Below are 22,287 nucleotides of genomic sequence, written 5' to 3'. Positions count from 1 at the left end.
CCCTCTGCCAAGGAAGTTTGCTGAGTGACCTGGGGCCAGTCACTCCTCCTCACAGGGTGTTAGGAAGGGATGGGAGAAGGCTGTAAGCTGTTCTCGGTTCCCATCAGGGAGAAAAGTGGAAAACAGAGCCCAAATAAATAAATAAGTATTATGGTTAACTGGCTCTTTCCCTGTAAGGGCAACATGAGAACAGCTTCTGAATGCCACTTGGTGACTGGGAGATATTAACACTGTTGCCACAGACTTTAACTAACAATGCTTCTTCACTATTTCTATCTAAGGAGTGTGCCAAATACTAAGGCTCCGCTGTCATTAGGCAGACATCTGCTTGGTGTTAAGCACAGCAGGACCATAGCATGGGTCTGTAAGTTTTGATTTTGAGAATTCCTCTATCATAAATCAGACACTATAAACTGGTGCCTTCACAGGTTCCGGCTTCATTTACAGATGCTCCCAGATGTTCCCCGCACAGCAGCCACACACAGCGCAATATAACCATGTTGACAGTGCAGTGCAGCAGCCCCAGTAAAGTGCTGATTCAGACCTCTGCGGCCTATTAGTAGCTACAAATCAAAATCAAAGAGGCCCACTTATTCCAAACAGGGGATTCCGCCATTCTTTGCTAGTGCAAACATAAATCCTGGCATATGTTGACGGCCACGTCGGCCAGTTTCTTGGCAACTAAAAGCAGCATTCAGCCACTGCCACTGGAGCTGTCCAAAATGTGACAAAGCACGCAGCAACTGCTCCCCTCCTCGCCACAGCTTTGTCTGAAGCCCAGTCCAGACGGACTCACCCACTATGGAATCTTTGCTGACGTTCTCGAGGTCACCGATAGAAACAAAATCAAACTTGACTGAGGGGAGGTGCTGGGCATCCTCGCACGGAATGACCGACGTCTCGTTGGTGAATGTGATTTCATAATCGTTCTTCACCGTTGTGTACTGTTTGTTAGCGGTCTTCAAGGTGCCTTTTGAGAAGTAATAGACCTACAGCAGGCAGAAAGGGGTCAAGCATGAAGCACATCTGCAGTCCCATTCCACGTGGCACAGGGTAGAAGAAGATGAGTTGGTCCTTATATGCCGCTTTTCTCTACCCGAAGGAGTCTCAAAGTGGCTTACAGTCGCCTTCCCTTTCCTCTCCCCACAACAGACACCCTGTGAGGTAGGTGAGGCTGAGAGAGCCCTGATATCACTGCTCAGGCAGGTAGGCACTGGGTCCCTTCCTCAATCTCTACCCCTCCTTCCATCGGGGATGCCCCAAAGATTAGCAATGCTGCCAACAGTCAGCAGCGACATGGTGAGGTCAGTGTCACGTTCACAAGCACAGAGAAAGCTGCATGTTCAAAGAACTCCACACCCTCTTTTGTGGGCTGGAAGGATCCAAAAAAAAAAAAAAGCTATGCATAGAGAGGACAAGAAATAAGTGGTTTCAAATCAGTTAGCCACACATATTCTAAGACACCATTGTAGAAGGAAGGATACAACCCATGCTCCGCTACCAGGGACAACTATTATAGTAAAAGAGTTTATTCTTATATGCCGCTTTTCTCTACCCGAAGGAGTCTCAAAGCGGCTTACAGTCCCCTTTCCTCTCCCCACAACAGACACCCTGTGAGGGAGGTGAGGCTGAGAGAGCTCTATTACTGAAGAAGCGTTTGTTCTTATATGCTGCTTTTCTCTACCTGAAGGAGTCTCAAAGTGGCTTACATTCACCTTCCCTTTCCTCTCCCCACAACAGACACCCTGTGAGGGAGGTGAGGCTGAGAGAGCCCTGATATTACTGCTCGGTCGGAACAGCTTTATCAGTGCTGTGAGTAGCCCAAGGTCACCCAGCTGGCTGCATGTGGGGAGTGTGGAATAGTCACCTTTCTTCCAAGTACCCTTCGTATGACTAGGTCCTAATTCGGATGACACAAGACCTTTAAAAGGGCAATGTCACAAAGGACTCTCATACTCCGCCACATTACAATGCCCATCTTGCTGCTATGAGAGACAACCGTACCGTACCTTGTTCAACTCAATGATGGGGAAAAACTTGTCCACTTGGTCTGTGAAGGCAGTCGCTCTGATCTCGCCCTGAAGGAAAGAGGCAGAAGAGCAATCAGGATTCCGAAGGGATTTCCAGATGAACAATTTCATCCCCTTGCCTACTGTGAATTACATGAGGCTCATCTGAGATCTCTCCACTACATACTCTCCTGGCACTTCTCTTGAATGCACTCACAGCATGGTGTGGTCCGCAATACAGAGGCTGATCTAGTGAGTGGGATAGCTAATCGCTGGAAATTTTGAAGCCCCGGGAGGGGAGGGGACGGACCAGAAATTCGGGGAAAACCCCAAACACTTCCAATGCTTCCTTATCAAACCTAAACTATTTTGACTCATTTGAAAACAGGAAACGAACTCATTATAACTCAGCGAATGAAATGTGGAGAATTTAAAAGTATAAACATGTTTATTTACTATAAGAAAAGTCGCAACTCAGTACTTGAGAAAGGGCTGGGAAATGCTTCTCCCTGGGCTACCACAGGACAGATGTTGGCAGTGCCGCTCCTTCCTCACAGCCACATGGGTCACCCTTTAGGGAGCTCTCCAACGATACTTTAGTCCAGGGGGGTGGTCCTCCAGATGTCCATGGACTACAATTCCCATGAGCCCTCTGCCAGCAAATGCTGGCAGGGGGCTCATGGGAATTGCAGTCCATGGACATCTGGAGGACCACAGGTTGACTACCCCTGCTTTAGTTGGTTCGTTGATCAGGGGAGGCCAATGTTAAGATTGATGACGTTGGAAATGAGTGACTTGTTTGAAGGGGACTGTTTTTCTTTGCGATGCTTAAATACAACTGACAGTGACAGAAAGCCCTTAGAAGGGAAGGGTATCTTGAGTGGCACCTTCTGTTTGTTTAATTCTAAGTTCCTTTGCAATTCCGTCATTACTTCAGTCATCGATGCCAACGTTTCGGTAATAACGTAAGTACGTTGAAAATCACATCAATCTGCTCAAAACAGATGACGCGAACTACAGAGCAATTGGCTGAAGACCCAATAAATACCCCTGCTCGACTTCCTCACAGATGGCATGAAATCTCACCCACTTGAAAGCTGCCTAACAAGCCCCATAAGCAACCCCAGGGAAGGCACGATGATGCAGTAAGTACTTTTTGCACCCTCCCTGTGGGAAGGAAACCCCACTTAGGGCAGGCAGCCTGAATCATGTCCACCTACAGGCTCACTGATACCTACCTCCAGCTCTACAAATTAGCAGGTGACATCACCCGTGTGGTGGTGGCACCCTTAATGTTGTGACAGGCCTCCCAAAAAGTGATAATTAAAAGGAGGGCTAGAGCGCCACCAGATAAGATGTTTATGCAATAGGAGTATTCCAAATCTCATAAAAACTGTCAGTCAAAAACCCAACGGCAAGCTGAGGCGAAGCTAAATGAACAGCTGCTAAAGATGGCATCAGGCGTTTAAAACCACACTGTGCGGTCCTGAAAATAATTCCACAGCATGGGCAATAAGCACAGGCCACCAAGCAGTTAATGGCCTGCATCCTATCACTTCGCTCAGCAAAGTCCAAAGCCTTCTTCCAGCAGCCGAGCAGCTCTTCCTCTGTAAGATACAGGCCAAAGATGGTAAAACTGATCCAGATGCTTGTGCAGCAATGTTTCACGTTCAGTTTAGGTTTGACCAACTCAGGTTTCATCTTTACTTTCCAATGGAAAGGAGACTCTTAATAATTTACTTTTCTCTCTCTCTTTTTGCCATCAAGTCCCAACCAACTTAGAAGAAGAGTTGGTTCTTATATGCTGTTTTTCTCTCCCCGAAGGAATCTCCAAGCGGCTTCCGATTGCCTTCCCTTCTCTCTCCCCACAATAGATACCCTGTGAGGAGGTGAGGCTGAGAGAGCCCTGATATTATTGAAGAAGAGTTGGTTCTTATATGCTGCTTTTCTCTACCAGAAGGAGTCTCAAAGTGGCTTACAGTCACCTTCCCTTTCCTCTCCCCACAACAGACACCCTGTGAGGTGGGTGAGGCTGAGAAATCCCTGATATTACTGCTCGGTCAGAACAGCTCTATCAGGGCTGTAGCGAGCCCAAAGTCACCCAGCAGGCTGCATGTGGGGGAGGAACAAGGAATCAAATCCGGCTCACCAAGAAGTCCGCACTCCTGGCCATTACACCAAGCCGGCTCTCACTTATGCAGACCCTGTAGAGTTTTCAAGGTGTGACACCTTCAAAGGTAGTTAAGACATTGCCTGCCTCCGCGTAATGGCCCTGATAGTCTACATCAAAAGACTTATTAGGACTAACACTACTTAGTTCTCTAGATATGACCAGATCAGGCTACCCAGGTCAGGGCAATAATTTACATACATAAAGAGAAACTGTGAAGAGACTGGGGTGGGGGTGAGAAGAGGGTGTATAGCATGGCTTCCTTCCCATTCGCCACAGGGATGACATAGCTTGTGACAACTCTAGGCCATTCTGCGCCCGTTTGGGGCATGTGCTCGAGTTAACCAGCACAGGTTTGTTTCCACTGTTAACCGCAGGATCTGTAAAATATTATTTCATACCACAGCCAGTGTCTCTTTTCTGAATGGGGTGCAAAGCACACAGATGAAACACTGCCAAACCAATGGTAGCTAGAAAGGCAGGCTTTGAGTTGGCCTGCAAAGAGCAGGCCCAGCTATAGTGGCAGAGAAAGGACATTTCCCAGTATGAGCCTCTTCAACATGGGGCAGGGGGGGGGGAGGAGCTGTTGATTTGAACACAGAACACTGAGCAGAAGGTGCTGCTGCAGACTTCGCATCTCACTGGTCTCTACACGCTGATCCGCTCATTAATGGATCAGGGGCTTATTATCTGCTCCCACCTTTTCCTAGGGTGCAGCGCAATCCTCCGCGCACTCACTGAAGCACTTACACTTTCGTCAACCAGCTCTATGGAGAACAGCCTCCCTTCCCCACGCGAGTTGCTCCACGTCCGGATTTGGCTTTTCTGGGTCACTCGTGCGCAAATAGTCCACCTGGAACAAGAATTCAAGCCCTATTAACCTAATTGAGCTAAGCCTCACCACCATCTCCTGTGTGCTTTAAGCGCAGAATCTGAAAACGACCTGCAATTAATAGAACCGAAGCAAGCAAGCATCTCGGCAAACTGTGGGTTGGTCCAGCCCAGCCCTTAATTCGCAGCTCTGATCCTGGGGCCATCGACCGTACTACACGCCTGCTACTCGCACGGCAGACCAGCTGCTGAGAAACTAAGCACTGTGTAGGCACCAGCCTACTTCCATCAGATGCCTAGATAGAAGTAGCATATGTAGGGTGTACGCAGATATAACCTATCTACGTACACCCTAAGAGCCTCTTGTGGCGCAGAGTGGTAAGGCAGCCGTCTGAAAGCTTTGCCCATGAGGCTGGGAGTTCAATCCCAGCAGCCGGCTCAAGGTTGACTCAGCCTTCCATCCTTCCGAGGTCGGTAAACTGAGTACCCAGCTTGCTGGGGGGTAAACAGTAATGACTGGGGAAGGCACTGGCAAACCACCCCGTATTGAGTCTGCCATGAAAACACTGGAGGGCGTCACCCCAAGGGTCAGACATGACTCGGTGCTTGCACAGGGGATACCTTTACCTTTTACCTTTACATAACCCTCTCCATCAAAGCACACGACAGCCCTTTTCTATTGCTGCAGGAATAAGCTACCTCTTCTACTTCCTTCTCAACAATCCCACCTACTACTGCAACCAGCATCTTCTGAAATGCAACACAGACAGCAAATGTGTGTAATGCCCAAACATCCTGCTAAGAAAGCAGCTGAAGATGAGGGGGGCCCAGTTCTGTGGTAGCTCTAATTATTTAAATGGGCAAGGTCCCAACCTCAGTTTCTTCCACTGCCAGCAAAAAAGGTTTTACTTAACACAGGGGTAGTCAACCTGTGGTCCTCCAGATGTTCATGGGCTACAATTCCCATGAGCCCCTGCCAGCGTTTGCTGGCAGGGGCTCATGGGAATTGTAGTCCATGAACATCTGGAGGACCGCAGGTTGATTACCCTTGACTTAACAGACCTATCTTTTAAAGGGGGGGCTAGGCACGCTCATAGAGAATAAGTAGAACCATGGCTGTTAAATTCTGGCAGCTGAAGAACCTCCAGATTTCCAGGCAATGTGCTACAAAGACCAGTGGATGGAAGCACAAACAAGATGGACAAACGGGAGGTCTTTAATCCTTACAGTCTTCCCTGAGGCATTTGGTTGGCTACTGTGGAAAACAAGATGCTGGACTGGATGGACTTTTAGTCTCATCCAACAAAGCTCTTCTGATGTTTTAATGACGAGCTGTTTTGCTGGGAGGCAAAGCAAAGCTGGAGAGGCAATTCAAGTCTGTGTCAAATTGCCCCATCTTTGACACAGCTGGAGCAGCCTCCCCTAAAGTAAAAAGTGGAGCCCTTTTTTAAAAAAAAAATAAACCCACTGACTTCAAGAGAGCACACCTGCCGGTGCAGGATTAAGCAAGGAAAAAAAAGCAGCAAAACACAGAAGCATGGAACAGCCCCCAGATGCTAAGCAACAGCCCTTTAGCAATGCTTTAAAGCCATAGCAGGCTGACTTACTTGGACTGATATGGATTCAAACTGGCAATGGGCACCACTTTCACCTGAGAGCCACCAGGAGTGCTCAGGAAGCTGGAGCTGCCTGCTTTCCCAAACGTCGGTGGAGGGCTGGTGTGTTTCGCCGGAGTTCCTAGGGAAAGACATCTCAGGTTCAGCTACATACAGAAACCAAAGCAGGCTGGCTGAGGTGCCAATCAGCTGCTCTTCCTGTCCAACATTTGAGCCAACTGCTCAAACTGCACTTTTTTGCTCTTTAGTCTTTGTTTTGGAAGGAAAGAGAGAATCATCCTGTTCTGCCCAAACAGACCAATCATAGCAACATGCAAGGAGCAAGACATGGCTATTCTCAGGCTGGGCAGCTAATTGGCTGCTGTGTGAACAGAATGGCTCATCTTATAGCCTTATGCATTCGGGAACCCTTGGCACTGCCCAAGCTGGAGAAGGAGGCGTAGACAGTTTGAAAATTACAACTGCAATGCTGAAGGGAGATCCTTCCCAGACCCGAAAAGAGCCTGAGTAATCCCTGCAATTGAGCCTCTTGTGACATGCAGTCTGAAGGCTCTGCCCGTGAGGCTGGGAGTTCAATCCCAGCAGCCGGCTCAAGGTTGACTCAGCCTTCCATCCTTCCGAGGTCGGTAAAATGAGCACCCAGCTTGCTGGGGGGGGGGTAAACGGTAATGACTGGGGAAGGCACTGGCAAACCACCCCGTATTGAGTCTGCCATGAAAACACTGGAGGGCGTCACCCCAAGGATCAGACATGACCCGGTGCTTGCTCAGGGGATACCTTTACCTTTACCTAATCCCTACAAGGCCTATCAATTACCATAACTGGATATTCAACAGTAAAATGCAACAAAAACAAATCAGTAGGATAGAGAACTAATTCCAGGAGTCCATGTCTGCCTCCTCCATAGGTTGCCTACTGCCCAGAAGAATGGACTTCTACCATCTAGAACAAATTAGCAGTGGCACAAGTGCCCACCTGCTTCTCCAAGTTTAGGCATTCCTGGAAAGAAAAATCTCCTTTTCTCAACTGAAGGCGGGAGGACATTCTAGAACCAACAGGATATGGAAAGGAGCCTGTATGGTGTGATGGTAAGAATGACACAGCCTGATTTTCTCAACGAGTACATGGAAGCTCATAAGGCATCTGCCACATTACCCGAGAAGGTCACCAGTACCTACTCACCCAACAGAATGTCCCTGAATCTCTAGAGATGATTTTCTGAACATTTCCAATGTCCCAGAAACCTTACTAGGATCCCAGGAAATATTCCAGACCCAACAGGGCTTCTGCATTCCTGATGTCAGAGGTACTGCCTAAATCAAATCAGAACTCTTTCCTAATGTTAAGCTTATGCCAGTCATGGTTTTGGACATGCACGGGGGTGAGCAAGAGAAGCCAGAACCAGTCTAGAGGTGACCGTCGCATGGATCACTGTGGCTAGGTGTTCTGGTTCTGGTGCCAAGTAGGGCACTAGTAGCTCGGCTTGGCAAAGATGGCAGATGGCCTGCTGCACTACTCTCGTAACCTGCTCCTCCATGGAGAGGGAGGCGTCAAGGATCACACACAGGTTTCTGGCGGAGTGGGCTATTGCTAGACGCACTCTGTCCAGATTGGGTATGTGAGCTTCCTCAATTGGTCCTTTTCTTACCCAGCCACAGGACCTCCATCTTTGAAGGGTTGAACTTCAGACAACTCTGCTTGAGCCATTTCATCACTGCTTCCAAGCATAGAATCATAGAGTTGGAAGGGGCCATACAGGCCATCTAGTCCAACCCCCTGCTCAACGCAGGATCAGCCCTAAGCATCCTAAAGCATCCAAGAAAAGTGTGTATCCAACCTTTGCTTGAAGACTGCCAGTGAGGGGGAGCTCACCACCTCCTTAGGCAGCCTATTCCACTGCTGAACTACTCTGGCTAAGGTTTCTAGGGGCTAATTGGGGCGGTCATCCATCAGGAGGAAGAGCTGGACGACAGGTTAGATGACAAAGAGAGCCAGTGTGGTATAGTGGCTAAGAGTGTTGGACCATGATCTGGGGATTCAAATCCCCATTTGTGCCACAGAAGCTTACTCGTTGAACTTTGTGCCAATTACACTCTCAGCCTAACCCAGCTCACAGGGCTGTAAGGAGAAAATGGAGGTGAATGACGTAAACCACTTAGGATTCCCACTGGGGAGAAAGGCGGGGTATAATTGAGTCAAATAACTCACACACTCTGTAACCATCCTTGGCAAAATATTAACTACCAGAGACCGTCTTCAAAGGAATGTTAGTCATCAGCGCAGAGAGGGGACTCACGAGAGCTCCAAATATAAAAGCTCACATCAGTTAGGAAAACAACACTATGAAAGTAAGTTGCAAGAGTGCCTTTATAACCCAAAATGTATCTGAGTATGGAAACCTGCCTCTTCAAGGTACGGAGGAAGCCCCTGTGAATGGCTCTTTTTGGGAATTCTAAAACCAGCCAAGCATCTTTGCCTCTTGGGGTATTGCTTCTTCTCTATCACATTCCTCTGGGAAGGTCTTTCAGGTGACACCATATGTTTTACTGAAGGAGGAAGGGCAGAAGGGATGTCAAGTATTCCACCTGAATACCCGCACAAATTCGGCTAGTGCTGTTCAGCCCCCGTGCTGCAGATTGTTATCTTTCCATCTTAAAAGGAATGATCAGGCCACGTAAGAAGAGATTTTTTTCCTTTCTGGAAGCAGCCAACAGGGTCCCGCTGACATAAAACATCAACTCCAGAAGCCAGGGGCACCCGGGCCAAGGTGGTGTGATTACAATCGGGTCTGCCTTCTGGCATCTGATGCTCTGACCAGCCACAGGTTCCGATGGATGCCAGGAAACGCATATCAAAAGACCCTGACGCCACTGTTGCTCATCTACGCCTTCTGCTTCTGTGCACGGAAAGCAAATCATGAGTCTCACCGTCTGTCTGATCGCTGCTGTGACCAACAGGTTCATGATGGAGCGTCTGGTGATTGTTTGGAACACGAAGACTGAGACATCACTCTGTTTCCTGAACTCCCATCCCTGCTCACTTAGACTAATAGGACGTCTCTGAGAGACCTGCAGGTGCTCCGCTAGATGATTCCCTGTCAACATGATGATGTGACCAAATTCCCCAGTTCCTGCCTGTAGGTTTCTGTAAACGGCTGTTGATCTCTTGGGTTGACCCAGTCAGCTTTTTTCATTCAACTGCACCTAATTCCTCTCCTTATTCCACCCTCCCACACACACAGACGTTATGATCCCAAGCATCTGATGGAAATGAGCCTCTTGTGGTGCAGAATGGTAAGGCAGCAGACATGCAGTCTGAAAGCTCTACCCATGAGGCTGGGAGTTCGATCCCAGCAGCCGGCTCAAGGTTGACTCAGCCTTCCATCCTTCCGAGGTTGGTAAAATGAGTATCCAGCTTGCTGGGGGGTAAACGATAATGACTGGGGAAGGGAATGGCAAACCACCCTGTATTGAGTCTGCCAAGAAAACGCTAGAGGGTGTCACCCCAAGGGTCAGACAAGACTCGGTGCTTGCACAGGGCATACCTTTACCTTTACCTTTATCTGATGGAAAAGCTGGCTAGATTCAGCCCACAGTCTATACATGAGATTCTAAAGATTAGAGCTAAAGATCTGCTTTAGGATTGCTTTAGGATGCTTAGGGCTGATCCTGCATTGAGTAGGGGGTTGGACTAGATGGCCTGTATGGCCCCTTCCAACTCTATGATTCTATCTGGAGAGACACTTTTATGGCCCAGAGTCCCAGCCAGGTTTTCTTGATTCCTGCCTGTTCCAGAACCATTTGATCTCTCACACAGTTGCTCACCCCCCCCCCCCCCACTCCATACACACACTGATATCTGTTGCAATTATTGACTTTACCGATGTGGTCCAAACATACCAGTTGCAATACAGTACCCTTTTCTAGCCACTGGCTGAGGGCTCTCTTGATTTTATTTGAGGAGAGCAGCTTCGTTTAAACTACACAGTGGTTTCCTTAGAAAGGACTGGAAGAAAATTTTAGGGTGGCCTTGTATGGGACCAGTGTTAGTTTGCAATCTCCTACCATTAATATAACTACTAATTGCACTAGTCAAGGTGTTCTCTCGCTATGATGTTCAACAAAATTCATGTTTCATTTTACTAAAGTAGTGTACCTACCCCCTGACACTTCAATGCTGAAATGCGATGCTCAAACCTATTTTATCAACTCCATCCCCTTCTTCCCTCTCTCTTCTGACGGGAACAGGCAGTATTTATGTGTGTCTGTCCAGGAACAAGTAGTAGCTCTGCAAGCCCAGCAGCCAGCCTGCATGTAAAGCACTCTTCTCAGTTCACCGCAAAGCTGTCATCTTGGAAATACTGAAGTGTAGTCTGAATGGTCCAGAAAAGAGTCGATAAGCCCTGTTTTGATTGGGGGCCACTTAGATCTTTAAACTACTTCAGGATGGGAGAGGGAGACAAATAGATTGGGAAAGGAGGAAGATTGCTAGGGCTCAATTCTCAAATTTTGGTCTCAAAGGCAGGATGAATTGTTTTTAAAAGCCCAGACTGGGAGCTTGTTATCAAGAAGGGAAGCTTTTGTCTACAAACTTTCCTCTCCACATATATCTGTATGTTCCACACACACAATCCTGTCTGGATTCAGAGGTCAAGTCAAGACTTTCTGCGGCTGTCCTTTCTCCTCCTACAAGTATGAACTGGATAGCTGCTATGCCTTAAGCTGCCAGAAGGTGCCACTGCAGTCCAATTTTCCCCTCACACCTAATGGCCATTTCATTCTTGGGAGGTTTATCTGAAGGTGACAACCTGGCTTCTCCGGAGACTAAATGACCCGACAGCCGCTCCAAGGAAAAATTACTGCTGCCATCCACCCCACTGAAGCGACAGCCCTTGGTATGCTGTGTCTGTCTAGGACTTGTGGAAGAAGAGGTGCTCAAGACCACCATCAGATGATAAGCCCAAACTCGGCACAAGAGCCGTTTCACTCCCCACCAGACCTGTGGAGAAGGTGCCTCGGCCATCCTGACTGCCTCCCATCCAGCTTTGTTGGGGAGAGCGTGCTGCTGCATTTCCCAGGACACAGGAAATGGCTAAGTGGGAGCAAGCCAGATCACTCGCTCTGCTGGACACTTGAGCAGCTGCTGTGCAATCCTCACCAGTTCTGGGGAAAAGGTCAACGGGAGGAGGGACCCCTGTGCAAGAACCCAGGAGGTGTCAGCCTCCCCATTCTACGTAGGGCACCTATGCCCTCCATCAGACATAAAGGATAGGAAGGGCGGATGGAAGAAACAGAATTCAAGAAAGAAAGAAGGGAGGCTCCTTGCCTCTAGGCCACAATCAAACCATCTGGGATCAGGAAATCTGAGCCCCACCCTGCCAGTGTGGGAAGAAACCCCGCAAAGAGGGGAGGGTCCCTGCTCACAAGCTGACTCTGCCTCCTCCTCCAGCTGAAAGGGCAATTTGAAGGCTTCAAATTGTCCTATCTCCACTGGAGATGAATGCCTTAACGACATCCAGCACAAAGAGATTAGGCTGTCTACCCGTTGCCAATGTAAGACATTTCCGAATTTAGACAAGCATTATGCGCACACTATGAGTGTTTTGGGCGAACTAGAAAAACGACCAGATTATTAATGAAGCTCCACTATAACCTGACAGCGTCTGGGACATTATTTTGCAGCTTCAATTTTCATATCAGCTTTTTGCCCCTATTTATTTTCAAGCTGTATATCACTGTACTTCCCCTGGAAACAAAAGGCTTTTTAATTATAAGTACCTACTGCAAATAAGCTAACAGGCTAAGGCTGAAATTAGAAGTGTCCAAAATGATCCAGTTCCTTCAAGATGAGGCAAGCAGGGCAGCAAGGGAGGCACCTGGGAGCAAACAGGTAATGTCACATCCATCCATCCTAAATAGTTCTTGCGTTCTTTGACAAACTTTTTTGTTGCTGCCCGTCACACTTGCTTGCTTCCTGTTTAAAGCCCAGGGGCACAACCTTCCAGAAGATTCTCTTGTGTCTCACACACCTTCCATCCATCTCAATGGGGCATTTGTTGCATTCCCCTACAGCAGGGGTAGCAAATGCTGGCAGGAGCTCATGGGAATGTCCATGGACATCTGGAGGACCACAGGTTGTCTGCCCCTGCACCACAGGACTGTTTCTTGATCTTATTGTATTTTGTCACAGATGCCACTACTAGGCCGTTCCTTCCTCCAGCACCAGCTTTGGCATCACTAGTGACAAGCAGAACTACAGTGGCACCTCGCAACAAGAGTGCTCGGCTCCATCAGCAAGCATCCACTGATTCAACATGGCGGGCCAAACCACATCGGTTTAGGATGAACCAGTGACTGGGAGAGCAACAGGAAAGGACAAAAAAAGCTTTATCCTATGAGAGGACTCTTGGACTACGACTGGTCCCCAATTCCAAATGGGAACATTGTCACCAAATGTTTTTAAACACTCCGTGAGATACAGACAAGGGAAGACTCATGGGACTTTAGCATCTTCATATCTGCCACTGTTCTTCTGTTTGCTACCAACCCTCCTGGCTGCAAGAGTCCTTACCTGCTGCAGGGATCCTGTTCTGCTGCAATGGCTTGCTTGGTGCTTCGTTGGCTGCAAAAGCTGAGGTCTGCTGCTGCTGCTGCCCTCCTTGCCCATGTCCTGCCAATCAAAGAGAGCCTGCTTTAAGTGCCATGAGTCACAAATTCAGATCTTACCCTGAGACCTTGGCAGGGGTTTTCTTGCACTTCCAGTCAAAGTCAAAGATACATGAGACGCTGCCAACTTCAACAGAACTCAATGTGAGGGAGGATTTGGCCACTGAAAAAGTCTCTGGCTTTCTGGCATCTTTTGTCTACCCACCACAAATGCAGCAGAATAACCTTGAAAGCACGAGGTGGAGCTTCTCGCTTTTTTCATATCTTGATTTCATAGTTTAAGAATCCAGGCTTGAGAAATCCCCGGTTCCAGGGTGCCATGGTGCCTAATATTTCATTGGGAGTGCCTAATATTTCCAGAAGTCCTTTATTGTAAGTGGCTCATGGTGATTCTCAGTAGCAGTACAAAGCTTATTTAGGTAAAGGAATAGAGGTTGTCTTTTTGTTGGGTTACCCCATATATTAATACACTATAGCACCTTTGCTATAGTTTTAACAGTAGCAAAAAGAATCTGTGAAGAGTTCAGGCTAGGGTTGCCGCCTCTGGGCTGGGAAATACCTGGATATTTTTGAGGTACAGCCTGGGGAGGGCAGAGTTTGGAGAGGGGAGGGATCCCACAGGGTCCCCCCTCCAAAGCAGCCATTTTCTCCAGGGGAACTGATCTTGGCCATCTGGAGATCAAACAAATTGCCAATAGATCCTCCCCAGGTGTGGGCCACAATGCTGCTATCATAAGGTGGAGGAGGAGGGAGCTTTTTAGATATTTTTTTTGCCGTCACTTTGTTTATGATATTATTGTATATTATGTGGGTTTGTTGTACACCGCCACGAGCCAGCTGGGTCCAGGAGTGGCAGTTAACAAATATAAATATAACAGAGGGAGATCTTCCGTATTACGTTTTGTGGCAGCATTAATGGGGGAAAATGATGATTAAGATATAAAACTTTGAAGGCTGAAAAACAAGTCTGGCTCCTAATTTTTTGGGGTGGCTTATAAAGCTGAAGAAAATTTGTGGTGGCTGGAATCACAGATAGTTGTTATTCTAAGAAAAAGGGAAAGTGCAAAGCACACACTGAGCTCAAGACAGAAGGCATCAGGAATCCAACACAAGAACCTGGAGAAGCAAAGCCTCTCAGGTTAAATGTTAGCCTCCTAAGGTAAAAGTTCACAATCCTGGCTCTCAATTGCTGTTGCCCTCTGTACATACATTTTGCAACAGTGACATTTCCTCTGGACTGTGCCCAGTGTAAACAGAGTCACAACTGTTAAGTCACCTGACACAGTAAATTTCCTAGCTGTTCTGAGACACTAAACAAAAGTTCATTTGCTATTTGTTCCTCCTGACCCTGTGTTACGACAGGGCAAACAATGTCTTTCCCACCACCTCTCTGTCCTGATATTTGTCATTAATTACAAAAAAGCTATTTCTTAATAGGTTTGCTTAAGAATATAAGAGCCCTACTGGATCAGACCAGTAGTACCTCTCATCCAGCATCCTGTCTCCCACAGTGGCCAACCAGTTACTCCGGAGCCCCCGAGAACAAACGCCTTGTTCTGATGTTGCCTTCCAGCACTGCTATAAAGGTTTACTACCTCTGAATGTGGAAGTTCCCTTTAGTCACCCTAGCTAGTAGCCATGGATGGACAATTAATTTGAAGAGCTGGTGTTTTTATAGCCCTCTTTTCACTACCCAAAGGAGTCCCAAAGTGGCTTACAAACACCTTTCCCTTCCTCTCCCCAAAGCAGACACCCTGCGAAGTAAGTGAGGCTGAGAGAGCTCTAATGGAGCTGTTCTCACAGAGCTGTTCTAAGAAATGTGACTAGCCCAAAGCCACCCAGCTAGCTGCTTGAGGAGTGGGGAATCAAATCTGCTTATCCAAATTAGAGTCTGCCATTCTCAACCACTACGCCACGCTGGTTCTCTAAGGGATTCTGGCACTGGAGCTTGTATTTGTATACAGAACGTTAGGAAGTCATAGATGTTAGGATGTTAGGTTATTTTTTCTACATATCATTTTATGTTCTCCTTGATTGTATGCTTCATACTACTGCAAGTTAGAAGGTTTAGCTTAATAAAACATTAATAACTCATTACTAGGGTGCTGTTGAGAAGAGGATGCATTATTCAAGGCCCACTTAAATTCTGAATCAGAAACTTCGTTGATCAAAGGGTAGATCCCACAAAAGGGGCTAATTACCATTAGGACCTGTGAATTAAGTATTAATTGCCCTACATAGCGTCAAAGAGACTACTTTGGTTTCAAAGTGACTTTTCTAGAGTAATTTCCTAGTGAGAAAGACAGACTGTAAGTAAATAAACAACTTAAAAAAAATCAATAAGGCTTTTTGCCATCCGAAAAGGAAATAGGCATTGAGGAAAGGAAGAACAATGGAGTGAAACAGGCAGGGCACAGACTGAGGGGGAAGCATCTCCAGTCACAACAGGAAATCATACAAGAATTTGTACAGCCCTGTCTACAGAGCACTTGGGAGGGTTAACCAGCATAAGGATAACCCTCTCTGTTAATAATATGTACTCTAAATCAGGGGTAGTCAACCTGTGGTCCTCCAGATGTCCATGGACTACAATTCCCATGAGGCTCACAGGTTGACTACGCCTGCTCTAAATGACATTTACATTACGTCAACATTGCAAATATACCAAGAGTCAGATGACTCCAGCTGCTGAAAAGACACACTATTTCTGAAGACGCCCTTGTATCATTTCCGCAAATGCACTGACCATAAGAAGGTGATGACTTAAGATTTCAAGAGAGACTGCGGCATGAAAGCAAATGTGTTGGACCAGAAGGTGTCTAACATTTCATGGGAAAGTGATTTCACTGCAGCTGTGGAGTCAACTTTCTTCTCTCCCAAATGCACAGTCCCGGGGGAGAAGATGGCATCCCTCCTGACTTAAAACACACAACAACCTCATAGGTCTCAATCACACCGTTCAAATTCCTTTGGGATAGGTTATTAGAACTTTTAAAGCCCCCAAACTGCCTGGAACCTTGGTGCCCACGGGAGCGCCTCCTCCCCTTTGTCCCCCAAAGGAAATGGAGATCTAGTGAGCAGACTTTGGTCAAGGTCCCCATTCTCTATTCAGCCCTGATGGAATGCTCTCCCTGGTGAGATCAGAGCCCTGTGGGACTTAAGACGTTCTGAAGGGCCTGCAAGACAGAGCTGTTCCACCAAGTTGAGGCTGGAAGCAATACTGGAAATCTGGCTTCCCATGCCAGACTGCTCAGAACATAAACAATCATCCCTCTTATCACCCCTCTCATCGGAAGAGAGAATGTTTTTTTTTAATTAACTGCAAACTGCTGGTAATTTTAATGTTTAAATTGGATCACAGTTTATTCTTTATGTTGTTGCCTGCTCTGAGCCTTTGAGGAAGGGCAGGTTATAAGTTACATTTTATTATTATTATTTATTATTATTTATTATTATTATTTATTATTATTATATAAGGTAAAGGTATCCCCTGTGCAAGCACTAAGTCATGTCTGACCCTTGGGGTGATGCCCTCCAGTGATTTCTTGGCAGACTCAATACCAGGTGGTTTGCCAGTGTCTTCCCCAGTCATTACCGTTTACCCCCCAGCAAGCTGGGTACTCATTTTACCAACCTCGGAAGGATGGAAGGCTGAGTCACCCTTGAGCCGGCTGCTGGGATTGAACTCCCAGCCTCATGGGCAGAGCTTCAGACAGCATGTCTGCTGCATTAACACTCTGCACCACAAGAGGCTCTTATTTTTATTATATAGTGTGATTTATATAGCTAATAACCACGTCCACCCAAAAAAAAAATAAAACCCTCTGCAGCAGAAATCCACAGAACAGGACCACTTGAAGCTAGATCATAAACTAATACAAATCCAGAGGAAGGCTTAGGTTTGCAGAAAAATGTGAAATGTAAAAAAAAAAAAAAAAAAAGAGTGGGCTACAAAAATAGTAACAGAAACATCTGTGCAACACAGGGGGGGAAATGAAGAACTTCAGATGGCAGGGAAATGCAAAATGGCACTTGACAAGTACCGCAGCAAACAGAAAGCAGCTCCCTGGAGGGAGCAGGGATGGTGAGAAGCCAGGAGAGATAAGACACAGCAGGGACTGTGAGAGAGGGAGACCAGGGCCAGGGAGGGGAAGGAACAACTGGAGGAGGGAAGAATGGCCAGGCACTTCAATCAAAAATATTTGTCTAGGGGGACAAAAAAAATCAAAGCAATCAAGCGCTTGAGTATAACATTTAAGTTACAAGTGCAAAGCTTTATGTGGAAACCATCTACACCGAAACAGAACGGTGCTTATAAAAACTGAAGACATCGGAGCAGGCAATTCCTGCTGGAGATTTAAGGGCTTTGGAGAAAAAAATGGGAAATTGGCGAACGTAACAAAACACTGGAAACATTGAAAAGCAGCTCCTACAAAAGATTTTCTTTTTGACAAAGAAAACGCTTGTTTGACAAAGTGTTTTATTATACATTCCAAACATACTGCATTAAAAAAGTCTGAGGACTTCCTCAATTTTTCCAGAGGGGAAAAACACTGGAAATTTGGGGAAGCACTGAAAACAAACTCTTGTACCGTAAACATGCAATATTTTCAAGGTTTTTAAAAATTATACTAGCGCCAATCAATATGCTATAAAGCAGGGGTAGTCAACCTGCGGTCCATCAGATGTTCATGGACTACGATTCCCATGAGCCCCTGCCAGCAAAGCTGGCAGGGGGTCATGGGAATTGTAGTCCATGCACATCTGGAGGACCACAGGTTGACTACCCCTGCTATAAAGCATTTAATTATAATACATTATTAAAGTTCAGGGTTTAAAAAATATTATGCGGTTTAATACCCAATTATGTTGGCAGTCCTACTAGTGTCACTCTGAGAGTTTCTCTCCAAATAATATACTTGTTTTCTACAGAATTTACTTTCTTTCTTCAATTTTTATACTTCCTACCTTTACAATGGTCAAAAAATTAAAGTTTCAGGTTTCAGCATTCCACAACTGTTTCCTGAGTACTGAATATACTTTGCAATTTGTCTTGCAGAAAACACACATACGCCCGATGGAACAATTTTATATGCTGTCAAAGACATTTAGGTAGGACAGGAAAGCAAATATCCCATATATTTCAGTTTCCCCTCCAGTTTCCATTTCCCCTCAGATATGGTTTCAAAGCTTCCAGAAATTTCCTCAATTACTTCCCGTGCACTGTTTAAAAACCCACAGAATAAAGGCTCTAAAAACTGCTGGCGCACTCATTCGCGCACACCTGAAGAACCACACGGGATATGCAGTGGCCATGAGTGCACACGCATCCCATCAACAGAACTTAACTCTCTTCCTTGGAACTTACTGTAGCACCTCAATTTCAGTCGCTGTTGATACAACCTCACTTGCATTACACATTACCTCTGAATCAAATTGGCCATGACCGCATGTCCCCCATCATGTGAAAGGAGACACACACACACACACACACACACACACACACACAAGAATTTTAACTTTGCTTTTTGAGCCAATCAGCTGAGTTTATACCTGGACCCCCTGTGGCTTCATCCCTCCATCCCACTAGCTACAAATAAACTCAACACGCCATACTATTGCACACAGCTCGGATACAGTCACCTGAAAGGCATTGATTACTCCCAACTTTGGCTCATGCTGTATTATCAACAATTAAAAATAATTAATCAAGCAGATTTAGCCTTCCACTGCTCCAAAGCAAAAATGCCCAGTGGAGAAAACTGAGCATGAAGATCTGAGAAGTGATCCCACAGCGCAGAGGATGCTGAAAAAGCAGAAAAATCCTTATTCTGCATAAAAAACAGGGAGACTCATTACTCAAAAGCCAGTGTAGCAGCTAAGTCTCTGGAAGAAGCGTCATGAGCCACCTGAGGCAAGCTTCTTACCTTCAGCATATTGCACTGGATTGCCGATTTTACCGCCCACTGCATCAGCAGTTTTCACAACATCTAAATCCATCAAGATAATCACTTTCCTGCAAAGACCCGAAAAGAAAGAAAGAAAAATCTGGATTATTGACACCTACTCGCTTCTTAAAGCCCATGAACTGAAAATGCAAACAATATGCAGGCTCTTGGGTTCTATTCAGTCAATCACCTTTGGGAAGACAGATGGGAACAAAAGCTCCATAAACTGTCAAGAGTATAAGCTGTTCAAATACAAACAAGGATAAGTAGACAAGACTGAGCCAATATGGCACTTCAGTGATGCCTGCAGACTGGCACAGTATGTGCGAGTTTCAGATGAAACAGCACTGTCAAGCCTGCTATTCTTCCAACATTGTATAAAGAACATGCTGTTTTCTTCTCAGGATGTAGCTTGCATCTTTTTTCTTTCTTTTAAACCTTTTTCAATTTTTATTTAACAAAACAATAGCAGCAGTTGAAAAAGAAACCTGTAATTACTGCGAATATCCGCTCCTCTCCCACCCGGGGCACCAAGTCTCGTTAGAGGATCTGCCCCATTCCACCTGCTCTTCACAGGCTGGCACCATGTGATTTCAGTCGAAAGGAAGCGGCATCAACATGGAAAGAGGATGCTCTAGGATCCATCCAAAACTCCATGCTTTAACCATATAGGCTTTGGGCGATTTGTAGAATTGTATAAAGTCACTTCTAGTTTTACACCGGAAGTGACATCATGCACAAGTGCTCCTGTCCCCACCCACTTCCTTCTAGTGGGAGGACACCTGCAGCTGTCAACCCTAGCCCTGTCTATTTAGTTGTTTGTTCACTTCACTACTAAACTAGCATATTTGTTATAAATATGGTTGGACTTTTGATACCTTGGTTGGACTTGACAGCACCCCTGGACTCTTCCTGAGACACCGAGAGGGGGCTGCTGGAAATTGGGGGAGGAGGTTGGAGTCTTTTTACATCACCATGTTTTGTTTGGTATCCGGGGGGGGGGGGGGTTGAGAACAGTTTTAATTTTTAAGCCTAAGTTTATGTGGGGTTTTATGTAACCTGCCATGAGTTGGTCTCGCTGACAGCGGCAGAAAATAAATACAACAAACACGTTATAACAGAACAAATTTAGAGTCCAGTAGCACCTCTGACCAACAAAGTTTCGTTCACGGTATGAGCTTTCGTGTGCATGCACACTTCCTTAGATATAGCATATTGTCTTATATTGGTTGCGTTTCCCCCAATTTAGGGGCTTTTCTGCCAAGGAAGCATTTCTAAGCCAACAGGCCCCGTGAAACAATCTGTTCTTTGTCTCCCCTACGGAGCCTCTATTTCTTGTGATGGTCTGTTAATAACTTTAAGATCCCAAATAAGCTCACAGGGAGGACCCTTTCAAAGCCTGTTCTTATGAATGGGCTTTGAATAAGATGACCAGATTGTCCCACTTTTGGAGGGACATCTGGGGGTACCTGGCAAATTGTACTTATGTTGAAATTAAAAAAATATTACAATACTATTTTTGCATTCTATGCAACTTTTTGTTGCTCCGTATAGACCAAAATTTTAATCAAGAACCCTCCTGGTCAATTGTGTCCCGCTTTACCAACGTTAAAATCTGGTCACCTTAGCTTTGAAGCTAGTTGTGAAATAACTCCCATCCTGTCAGCGTTTTTCAGCATATTTTTAATTGTGTTAGCTATCTGGTAACCTGTAGCTGCAATAAATCATCATTCTCTCCCGTAATTTCCTTCATCTGTAACTATAACCCTGGCAATGTCACACCCCTTGCTAGTTGTTGGGAGTCCCTGTAGCTTATGTCGGCATAGATTTTGTGGATTCATCTGCTTGAACATATTTTCTGATTTTTTTGAAAATTGGTATCTGTCTATACACCCTTTCTCTTCATTATCTTGTCAGTCTGGTTATGCACAGTGGTAATATGTGAAATTAGGGTATGGCAAAGGGTGAATGGGATAAAATTCACCAGTATAATTTCTCGGAAGAACGCTTTAGCAAAAGAATCAAGGAGGCACAGCAAAGGGAGTCACCAATTTAGGATTGTAGGGTTGCATTCAGCGTGATTTCTTACAATCATGGCTTTGAAATATTTAGCTACACTTCGTTCTGTGTTTGAGATGTAGGCTGATCAGTTCTTGAAAATTAAAGAGTTACTTTAAACTTTATTTGGAATTTCATGCTAAAACATTACACAGGAAAACAGCAGAGGCAGGCAAGGGGACAGCAGTGCCTGACTTATTTTACTACGCTACATCACAGCGCTCTCAAATAACATGTGAAAACTACTAGCTTCTTTTGGGCCCAGACAGATCAGCATTAAGTGTTTCCACTTTATTAGAAGCTACCCTATGGCAAACAAAATGGCAGTGATGCTTGATGATATAGCTACTGGAACGTCTTTGAGAATATGGGACAAGTGGAAGAAATACAGGTATCACTGTTACCTTGGCTTCTACAATGCCAGTTACTTCAAAGCAAACCGTTACCAAGTCAGTACTCACTGTGACTAGGGGGTGATCTTAAAAGATCTTTGAATCTAGAATATGCTTTGCTTCAAGAGAAAACACAGAAAAAAATGAGAATGCTAATCTGGGATAGACAAAAATAGATGCATTTTTTAAAAAATTGTTCCTGACCTGGAAATTACAGCTGGTGCAGAATGCAGCTGCTACGGTCCTCACGGGAACGTCTTAGAGGAACCATATCCAGCCAGTGCTGAGGCAGATGCATTGGTTGCTAGTTACATTCCGGATCAAGTTCAAGGTTTTGGTGTTAACCTTCAAGGTCGTCCACGATCTGGGCCCCACATATTTCAGGGACCACTATGGCCTTATGCCCCCTGCAGGGTCTTGCATTCCGTGGGTGCTAATCTGCTGGTGGTCCCCAGCCCGTGAGAGGTCCGCCTGGTCTTGACAAGGGCCAGGGTGTTTTGGTCCTGGCCCTGACCTGGTGGAATGAGCTTCCAGAAGAACTGAGGATGGAGCAGAATTGTTCTCTCTTGCCCCAGAGGGACAGACCAGAACGAATGGG

General features: G+C 46.0%; 1 protein-coding gene across 1 annotated transcript in view; it reads right to left on the bottom strand.

The window, feature by feature from the left end:
• Positions 1-22,287, bottom strand: part of RPA1 (replication protein A1) — a 51,725-nt gene that overhangs the window by 22,901 nt on the left and 6,537 nt on the right. The window contains exons 5-10 of the mRNA XM_077311923.1: positions 19,219-19,307; positions 13,197-13,295; positions 6,618-6,747; positions 4,930-5,032; positions 2,010-2,078; positions 797-989 (exon numbers count right to left, since the gene is read on the bottom strand). Of these exons, the coding sequence (XP_077168038.1) occupies positions 797-989; positions 2,010-2,078; positions 4,930-5,032; positions 6,618-6,747; positions 13,197-13,295; positions 19,219-19,307 (683 nt within the window). The remainder of the gene's footprint in view (positions 1-796; positions 990-2,009; positions 2,079-4,929; positions 5,033-6,617; positions 6,748-13,196; positions 13,296-19,218; positions 19,308-22,287) is intronic.

This window comes from Paroedura picta, chromosome 15, assembly GCF_049243985.1.
Source record: "Paroedura picta isolate Pp20150507F chromosome 15, Ppicta_v3.0, whole genome shotgun sequence".
NCBI classification, from domain to species: Eukaryota; Metazoa; Chordata; class Lepidosauria; order Squamata; family Gekkonidae; genus Paroedura; species Paroedura picta.
This window is presented reverse-complemented; position numbering and strand designations above follow the sequence as displayed.